This window comes from Physeter macrocephalus, chromosome 7 (assembly GCF_002837175.3).
Source record: "Physeter macrocephalus isolate SW-GA chromosome 7, ASM283717v5, whole genome shotgun sequence".
In the NCBI taxonomy this organism is placed as follows: domain Eukaryota; kingdom Metazoa; phylum Chordata; class Mammalia; order Artiodactyla; family Physeteridae; genus Physeter; species Physeter macrocephalus.
In genome coordinates, this window is record NC_041220.1 from 145,265,170 (window position 1) to 145,274,730 (window position 9,561).

A 9,561-nucleotide genomic window follows, 5' to 3' on the forward strand; every position below is an offset into this window, starting at 1 on the left:
CCGGCTACCCCCGAACCAGTGCGCTGAAACCCTGTGTCCCCAGTTTAATGCCTCCTGCCACCAAGCGTGTGACCAGGACGGGGCCTCACCCGTCTCTCCATGAGGCCGCCCCGCTGTCGTGCACCATCGGGGACCCCCTCTCCCAGGTTTGTTCCAAGAGTTACAAGAGCGCAGATGTCAGGTGCTCAGTGATCACGGCTGTTACAGACCCGGCCGGAAACCAGGGGGCCGAGGCATGTGTGGCGGCCACACGGCTCCCCCACCAGCTCTGCCATCACCTGCCCAGGGCTGGGGGTCAGCGCCGGCTCCAACAGCCCACCCCTTACAGAGAAATGGAGATTAGAAAGCCCTTTCTTTTCCAGATTTGAAATCTGCTTAAAACACTAACAATACTTAAAAACACAAGCAGCGAGCAGGGACCCCTCATGTCAACCCACGTCTCTCCGGAGGGCCCGGCGCGGAGGACGCTAGGACAGGACACGCCACCAAGTCGCCTTCGTGTGGTCAAACATCCCTCCAGCGACAGTGAGAGACAGGGGAGCGCGAAGCCAGGAGGACGCGCGGGGCAGGCACACACTTCAGAGAGGGGCACGCAGCCGAGCTCTGGGTGTGTGGGGCTCTGGAAGCCAAGGCCACATGTGGGCTCTTTCAGCTGAGAACAAACACTGCCCTGAAGGTGTGACGAGGCTGCAGCCTGAGAAGAACGCAATCATGATGCAAGCAGCTGCGGACCAGAGACGGCCAGCGTCTGAGGGAGGGACTGGCTCACTCGGGAAATCACAAAACCTAACGTAAAAAGAGGTTAGGCCCAGCCACGGCCACCACCTGGGACACAGCATAATCAGATACTTGTCTCAAAAGTCCAAAGGCTTTATGCTACCAGCGTTTCTCAAACTTGAGAACACGTGATCCCCCAAGACCGGCTGAGACCAAGTTTGTAAAACCGCACTGAAAGTTATAACTTTAGCATGTAACTGGCACACAAACTTTCTACAAGTACAAAGCCAGGATTTGAAATTGCAGGGCAGTACTTGGTCAACAAGACCGTCACCACATTAAAAGCGGCAGATTTTTTCAAAGACCCAGGAGAATCTGCCTCCAGGCCCAGCTGGGAGCAAGGGCCACAGTCCCAGCCTGTCACATGTGATGAGGAGGGGACAGCTGGGAGAGGGGCTGGGGAGCCAGGATGAGGCTCCAGGTAAGCCCAGAGGTGGGCCCAGGTGAGCTCAAGGGGAGGAGTCAGGGTCCAAAGCAGGTTTCCAGCGCCGATGCCAGGTCCCTCCCCTGGGCTGAGTGAACTCCCACCTGATCTGGACGGTGACAAAGAAGGCCTCCAAAATATGATTTTCCTTCAGCTATCCAAAGGAAAAAAACAGAAGTAAAAACCCCAAAAGCTAATGGGATAATCAGCAAATTAATTTGGAGAATAAACACAAATTGCTTTTATAATCAGAAAAAACTTCTAAAAACATAATTAGAACAGGGTTTCCAGTTGACGATGGTGGGTCACGCACTCTAGTTTCCACTTCTCCTTCCCTGAGGCCTGAGGGGCACGACCCACAACCCGACACACTGCAGGGAAAGGTGCCAGCCGGGGCCGAGCACAAGGCGCCCGGGCACGCCCGCTGCGGTCAGAACAAGTGCCCCACGGCGAGGTGTAGACCAGCGGTTCTCATGGGGACCACATGCGCCCCCGGCCAGGACAGGCGGCGAAGCTAGAGGCACCCAGCGGCGCGCTCCTCACATCCGGGGGCCGAGGCCGGGGCTGCTGCTCGGCATCCTGCAGCTCCTGCAGCTCCTGCGGCCAACACGCATCCAAACGCCCACAGGCTTGGGCCTGCCCCGCCCCGGGGGGAGTAGGGGCTCCGGGGGGAGCAGGGGCTGGGGAGGGGAGAGGGCCCGAGGGCCCGGTCAGAGGCCCTGGGCTGCCAGAGGCCCTGGGAGCCGGGAGCCGCAGCCCAGGGCCGCTCCACCCTCTGGCCACTCTGCCAGGAGAGAAGAGCATAGAGTTTACCAGCCCTGAGGCTGTGGGGAGGCTGCCCAGCCCTCCAACAGGGAGGAAGCCCATCCTGTGTGAAGGGGACTTGCCCGCTGCACTCTCGTCCCTGCTACCCGGCGGAAGAAGCTGCCTTCAGACTGGAGAAGCACAACCTACGCCTTCCAGAACGCCCACCCTCAGCCCTCACCCCCTGCCCCCTGCCCTGTCCCCCCGCCCCCTCTCCCCGCACCCCCTGCCTCTGGACTCCCTCCAGACCATGAAGAGCACAGCTCCCGAGCCAACAGCTCTTCCCATGTTCCTGGTGAAACTTCCTCATTATCCAGTAGGAATTACTCCTGATAAAAATGTTAACTCAGCAGTGACACACGTCAAGAGAACAGAGGAATTATCCTGTGGGATCTAAATAATCTGTGAGGGAAAATGGAGAGAGTACCTTGCAAAAATTCTTTTTAAAATCATTCCAGAAAAGAAGTAAAATTTCTTTATTTGGCAAGCTCACTTGAAATGATACTATAATATTTCTTGGGACTTCCCTGGTGGTGCAGTGGTTAAGAATCCGCCTGCCAATGCAGGGGATACGGGTTCGAGCCCTGGTCCGGGAAGATCCCACATGCCACGGAGCAACTAAGTCCATGAGCCACAACTACTGAGCCTGCGCTCTAGAGCCCGCGAGCCACAACTACTGAAGCCCGCGTGCCTAGAGCCCGTGCTCTGCAACAAGAGAAGCCACCGCAATAAAGAGCAGCCCCTACTCGCCGCAACTAGAGAAAGCCCACGCGCAGCAACGAAGACCCAATGCAGCCAAAAAAAACACCAAAACCAAAACCCTTTACCTCTAGGAGCATCTGCCTAACTACGTTAATCAAAGCCCGTTTGCTAAGTCTGCAACTCAGACTCCGCTCACAATTATGAAACGAGAGAGGAGGACTCGGAGGAGGGTCCTGCCTGTCTGGTGTTCCCCACATTCACCACCAGTTTCCATCTCTGAACCTTCCTGTCTGTCAGTCAAGCGGCAGGCCTGGCAGGGGCTGAGCGAGACCAAAGCTCACAGTCAGCGTTCCCACTCACGCCCCTTTGTTTTGGTCGGGCGCCTCGGGCAGCAGAGAATCATGGCCTAGGAGCCGCAGGGTCTTGCGGGAGTGGAGTGTCAAAACAGCACGCCCTCCACCTGCGGTCCAGCAAACAGGCATCCGGCTCAGGCCAGCAGAGCTTCCCTTCCTTCCCTTCAGCTACCTTCCCACAGCCAGAGCCCTCGCTTCACCCTGAGCCGACCCCGGCGCGCTCGTCTGACAGGAGTAAACAACCTCAGAGGCATTGAGGACCCTCCCGAGGTCTCCCAGGAAGTGAACACAGCTCACAGCAACCTGGCCACACCGCACCCACCCTCTGTCACCACTGACGTGGACAGGGATGTTGGGTCCCCCGGGAGGAGAGATGCGACGTGGCCCCCGGGAAAGGAATTCAGACGCACGTAGGCTCGGCCGCGGCTCTCCTGGGAAGGTTATAACCTTGAGCGTTGAAGGAATTTATTCCCAGGTGCTTTACTGTAGTCAATCACCATCGAATCCTCTACCAACGAGGTAAGAACTGGCACCGACCCCTCTCCCGGGAACACCGATTTCACCCCAGCGTAAGTCGACTTGCCTCAGCGACCATCCAAGGTCACCCAACTGGCGACCGAGTGGCAAGGGCTGTATTTCAGGTTTGGTGACGCCCCGCAAATGGGTTGTGAGGTCTCTCCTCACAGGTTCCCTAATTAGAGGCTGGAAGCCATCCATCAACACCGTCTGACACGAGCTTCCGGGAGGACAGCTGGACACCAACCGCCAGTCACGGGGGGCACTCAGGCTGGGCGCCCGCGACCCCACAGCCCTGAGATCCCAGCCTCCGAAGTCACCAGCCTGTCTACGACCAGGACTGTCGCTGATGCAGTTCACGGTATTATAGGACGAAGGGGCCACAATCGGGCTCCGGAGGGAGAAGCGGGGCGCCAGGCAGACGCGCTCCCCGCCCTGTCACGAAGGCAGGCGGGAGCATGGATGGCCACACGCCACACCCGCCCGGCCCTCAGGTTCCCTGCCCCCGGGGAGCCCGGCCGCCAGCCCCGGCCCCCAAAGGGACGGGCCCCCAGAGAGACAGGCCCCCAGCCCCTGGGGAGCCTGGCCTCCAGAGTCCGGCCCCCGGGGAGCCCAGCCCCCAGACCCCCGGCCCCGGGGAAGTCCGGCCCCAAGACCCCCGGCCTCCGCCCGGCGCCCCACGCCGCGCCCCGGCCTTCGCCCCGCCCCTCCCTCTCCCCCCCGACGCCGCCCGGCCAGGCGCGGGCGCCCCGCGGCCGCAGACCCCACCTTGAGGGTCGGGTACTCCTGCACCTTCAGGGTCATGGAGAGCTGAGCCGCGGACTCTTGCACCGCCATCTTGGACCGGCCAAAACATTAGCGGGCGGAGCGGAAGCGCGGCGCGCGGCACGCCGGGTAGTGACGTCGCGGGGCGGGGCGGGCCGATGCCTGCACCAATCACGTCCGCCCCCGCCCCGTGGCGGAGGATGGGCGCCGAGAGGCGTCTGCTCCACCCAATCATCGCCGGCCTTTCTCTCGTTCAACCAATCAGAGGGAAGCAGGGATGGGCGTGGTCTCTCCTTGAACTTGAGGCGGGGCGGGGCGGCTTCTCTCCACCCGTCGCTCGCTTGCTGCCCTAGCCCCAGTGCTGGCTTCCCAGAGCGCCCCCGGGGGTGGGGGGCTGGGGTCCCGCGAGGAGCGCGGCTATAGGGGTGACTGGGCTCGCGTGGGGCGGCCCCTGGAGGCAATGACTCCTCCCTCCTGATTAGGACCCCTTCTTGCAGTGACCCAGCGTGGTAGTCGTGGCCAGAATGTCTGCAGGCCACGGGTGCCTGTCAGCCGGCTACTTTCCATGGGCCCCTCTCCGCAGAGGTGCGTCTGGAGCCTGACACGGAGCCGCAGGTTCCCGCTGGGGAGGAGGAGAACTGAACTGGTTAAGGAAAGAGGCTCCCACAGTGTAACGGGGACCCGGTGCGGGGCATCCACACCGGGATTCCCTGGCATCCACACCGACTCTAGTTTCCTTTCAACCACTTCACATTCTTATTCCCTTTTATTCCTTTTAAAAATAGAAATTAAATTAGGTTTCACTAGTTAAGAGAAGACTTTCAAATTAAGCCACATCTCACACTCATTTCTGAAACGATTTTTTTTAAGAAATATTAAGTTTAGCATTGAAAAAAACACCTAAGGCGACACAAGAAAGCCACTGTCGCAATGGGAGCCACTCGGACTCTCTACCCTCACCTCCACCAGCCCCCATGCCCTGCAGCATTCTAGCAGAATCATGGCAATAACAGAACCACGGGAGGATGAGAAGCTTCCTGTCCTGGATAAAACCAAGTTCCTGGAACCTGATCACATCAACCAGAGTAACAGCATCAAGGCAATCAGAGCCTGTGCAGCTCAAGGCTAAGCTCAAGCCTCTGTCAACTGTAATAATATGACAGCCAGTTATTTCACCAACAAAAGTGAGTTTACTCAGGAATAGTGGAGGAACTTCGACTCGGAACACGCAAACAAGGACAGACCACAGGCAAACCCAGAGAACAAGAAATGGGTACTTGCTTTTATAGGGAAAAGAAGGAGTTGGGAGGGCCTGTGATAACGGAAGAGTCCATTGGAGGAGCTGGGGGGCGGGGCAAAGCATGGATGCTTCCCATTGGCTGAGCTGCTGCAGTCTCTGATTGGCTGGGCTGCTGGGGGGTGGGGTTGGAGGGAAGTTTTCTTCTTCCTGCTAGATAGTAGGTAGAGGCATCTTCCTGTTTGGGGTAATTGACATGCATGGTGGGTGTGAGAGCACCCCCTATGGGCCTGTCGTGACTCCAAAGGTTAGTGGACTGCTCCTTAATTAATTCTACATTTTCCCCTTTTGCTCAAGATCTTTCCTTGAAAGCATCACTGATCAAGAGTCAGGATCTCCTCACCTAGTGGTTTGCCCCAGTTAACTTAAAACCAGTAATTAGGGTCAGCATTTGGATCTTCAGAGGCTCTCATTTTAAAGAGGCAGGTTTTCATGGAGGAGGAGAGAGGAAGGTGGTGGTGGGGGCAGGGCCTGAGCACAAGATGGTTTCTAGGGGCAGAGTCTGAGGCAAAGGGAGTGGGAAGACACACAAGACCCTACCTGAGACAAAGAAATTGGGGGCAGGCGGGGACACAAGAAGCACAAGGCTTTGGAAGCCATTTTGTTCTCCTTTTTTTCTTTACTTTTTTTTTTTTTTGGTTGTTTCAGCCAATTTAGAAATGGTATCTTGCAAAGAGGCAATTTTACAGTTTTGTGCATGTTTGGAAGCTTCCAGTTACCAGTGAAAACAAATATGCCATTCATTTTGCTTAATTTTAGAACCACAGTCCTCCAATTTAATCTTAAGAAAAACAAGTTTAGGGAGATTGAACGTTCCCCATAATGGCCACTGTAATTCCAGATTACTTTTGGTTTGTTCAGCCCACTTAGCTAAAAATGTGCACGTGGGGGATCCATAGTTTTTTTTAAAATTATTAATTAATTAATTAATTTTTAGCTGCATTGGGTCTTTGTTGCTGCGTGTGGGCTTTCTCTAGTTGCAGGGAGCAGGGGCTACTCTTCGTTGTGGTGCACAGGCTTCTCATTGTGGCAGCTTCTCTTGTTGCAGAGCACGGGCTCTAGGGCACGTGGGCTTCAGTAGTTGTGGCATGTGGGCTCAGTGGTTGTGGCTTGCTGGCTCTAGAGCACAGGCTCAGTAGTTGTGATGCATGGGCTTAGTTGCTCCATGGCATGTGGGATCTTCCTAGACCAGGGCTCGAACCCATGTCCCCTGCATTGGCAGGTGAATTCTTAACCACTGTGCCACCAGGGAAGCCAGATCCATAGTTTTTAAACATGAAACTGGCTGGAGTCCCTGAAGGAGGGCTGCCCTCAAAACATTTAGGTGACTGGGATCCCATTTCCCTTAGTTCTCCTGGAAACCCAATAAAGTTGCTAGAGTCCTAGCCCAGATTCCAAAAGGAATAAAACTAATTCCTAGATCACAGCTCAATCCCCCCAAAAGAATCTTGTCACTCCATGCTCCAGACAACAACTGAGTACTCACCAAAGATAAAGTCTTGAACTGGAATGGACAAAACTTTCCCCCTGAAACGACAAAGACCTTCCAGATCCCAAATAAAGTTGGAGAGCTCAAAATGCAAAAAGAGCAAAACTTGAAGTCTAAGAAGAGATTCACCAAAATGAAAGCAGGTGGCAATTCATGGAAGTGATGAGCACAAGGGGCTCAGTGTGAGTAACTTGCTCAATTCTGGGGGCTATTGCCTCTCGGGATTTGATGCCTTCAGATCCCACTTCTGACACCCTGTTCCTGCTGGTGAACAGACACAGAATGGTGAGCTTGTCCATGCTAATTTCTGGAGTGTGTGAAAGTGAGAAGGATAGAGATGGATTCCTGTGTATGGTACATGCCTCTCAGGAGACATTTGGAATGAAATTGTTGGTGTAAGCCTAGAAAAATGCATCTGTTCTAGAACTTGTCAAACACTTGCCAAGGGAAAAAAGGGGTGTTACCAACTGAAATTGATCAGTTCATCTAATGACAGATCATAAGAACAGTAGTGTTCCTGCTTAGGAGCTTTAGGAAATTGTTTTTGTACTTCAAGCAGAAAAACTCCTCACTTCAACAGTATGAAATGAGCACATGCAGCTTTGGAAAACTGTACTGTTTAACCTAGGCTGTCTTGTTTACAAATTTCAGAAGTATAAAAATAAAATACTCTGGGGACTTTCCTGGTGGCACTGTGGTTAAGAATCCACCTGCCAATGAAGGGGACACAGGTTCGATCCCTGGTCTGGGAAGATCCCACATGCTGCAGAGCAACTAAGCCCATGAACCACAACTACTGAGCCTGCGCTCTAGAGCCCGCGTGCCACAACTACGGAAGCCCACGCCCCTAGAGCCCATGCTCTGCAACAAGAGAAGCCACTGCAATGAGAAGCCCACACACCACAACAAAGAGTAGCCCCTGCTCAGTACAACAAGAGAAAGCCTGTTGCACAAGGTTTCCCCTTTCTCCACATCCTCACCAACACTTGTGATCTTTTATCTTTTTCATAAGAGCCATTCTAACAGGTGTGAGGTGATATCTAATTGTGCTTTTGATTTGCATTTCCATAATAATTAGTGATGTTGAGCATCTTTTCATGTAGCTGTTGGTCATTTGGGTGTCTTCTTTGCAAAAATGCCTGTTTAATCTTTCTGCCCATTTTAAATGGGTTTTTTGTTTTGTTATTGAGTGGTATTAATTTTTTTTAATAGATTTTGGATATTAACCCCTTATCTATGTTTTGCAAATATTTCCTCCCAGTCCATAGGTTGCCTTTTCATTCTGTTGATGGTTCCTTTGCTGTGCAGGAACTTTAAGTTTGATATAGTCCCACTTGTTGGTTTTTTTTTCCTCTGTTGTCTGTGGTTCTGGTGGCATACCAAAAAAAAAATCATTGCCAAAACCAATGTCAAGGAGCTTCTTCCCTATGTTTTCTACTAAGAATTTTAGGGGTTTGGGTCTTACGTTTACATCTGATGCATTTTGAGTTAACTTTTTTGAGTGGTGTAAGACAGGAGTCCAATATCATGGTCTGCATGTGGTTTTCCAGTTTTCCCAGCACTGTTTGTTGAGGAGACTATCCTTTCCCCACTGGATGTTCCTGGCTCCTTATCAAATATTAGTTGACTGTATATGCAGGGGTTTAATTCTGGGCTCTCTATTCTGTTCCATTGGTCTATGTGTCTATTTTTATGCCAGGACCATGTTGTTTTAATTACTATAGCTTTATAGTATAGTTTCAAATCACAGCCAACTCTTTCTAGAAGGGTTTCTACTCAACCAGAGAAGGTCTTTAAGCCTAATTTGTTGAACGTGCCTGCCCCCCAAACACATTGGCCATAACAGTTGGCAAAAAAGCAGGGTGAATGGGGGGTGTATAAGAACACTCTGAACTGCTGTTCAAGGTTCCTGATTCCTAATGAGTGAAGGCTGGGTCAACACTGTCACAACATTAGGGGGTTCTCTGGGGTTTGTTCTCTAGACAGTTACACACAGAAAAACACCACTGCTCAACAGGAACCTTGAATAATTTATAAATTGGCCTACTTTCTTAAAAGGCCCAGAGAAAAAATTGAGTGACATTTCTTCTGTTTTGGATTTTCTCTGATCTAAGAGTTCAAACTAGTTCCTGCTTTGACAAAGTTGTGTTAGTTTCATTCCTTAGGACAATGGTAGGAACTACAGAACACTGAACCTAAAAGCGCTGATGTGCAGATGCACTCCCTCTACCTTTTGATCTAAAGCTATAGATGATCCACGTTTTATGTTAACTGGGTGACTAAAATATGTTATTAAAATTCTTATGTTTTTAAGAGTATTTCAGTTATCACCTTTAGGTCAAACAACCATCAACTGGTTGTCAATTGTGCATGTCAATAGTGAAGAAGACAGAGCAAAAGGAGAAATAGGCTTTTTACAAATATTAATGTTCAG

The 9,561-nt window shown here is 52.4% G+C and overlaps 1 protein-coding gene across 3 annotated transcripts in view; it reads right to left on the minus strand.

Moving 5' to 3' along the window:
- MAEA (macrophage erythroblast attacher, E3 ubiquitin ligase) overlaps positions 1-4,457 on the minus strand; it is a 39,791-nt gene extending 35,334 nt beyond the window's left edge. For 2 of the 3 annotated variants that reach the window (XM_024119432.3, XM_024119431.3), the window contains exon 1: positions 4,345-4,451. In XM_024119432.3, coding sequence (XP_023975200.1) covers positions 4,345-4,413 — 69 coding nt within the window. In that variant the 5' untranslated portion in view covers positions 4,414-4,451. Of the gene's footprint in view, positions 1-4,344 lie in introns of all 3 variants that reach the window. The other variant, XM_024119433.3, reaches the window with a different exon arrangement.
- Between the last annotated feature and the right edge of the window lie 5,104 nt (positions 4,458-9,561).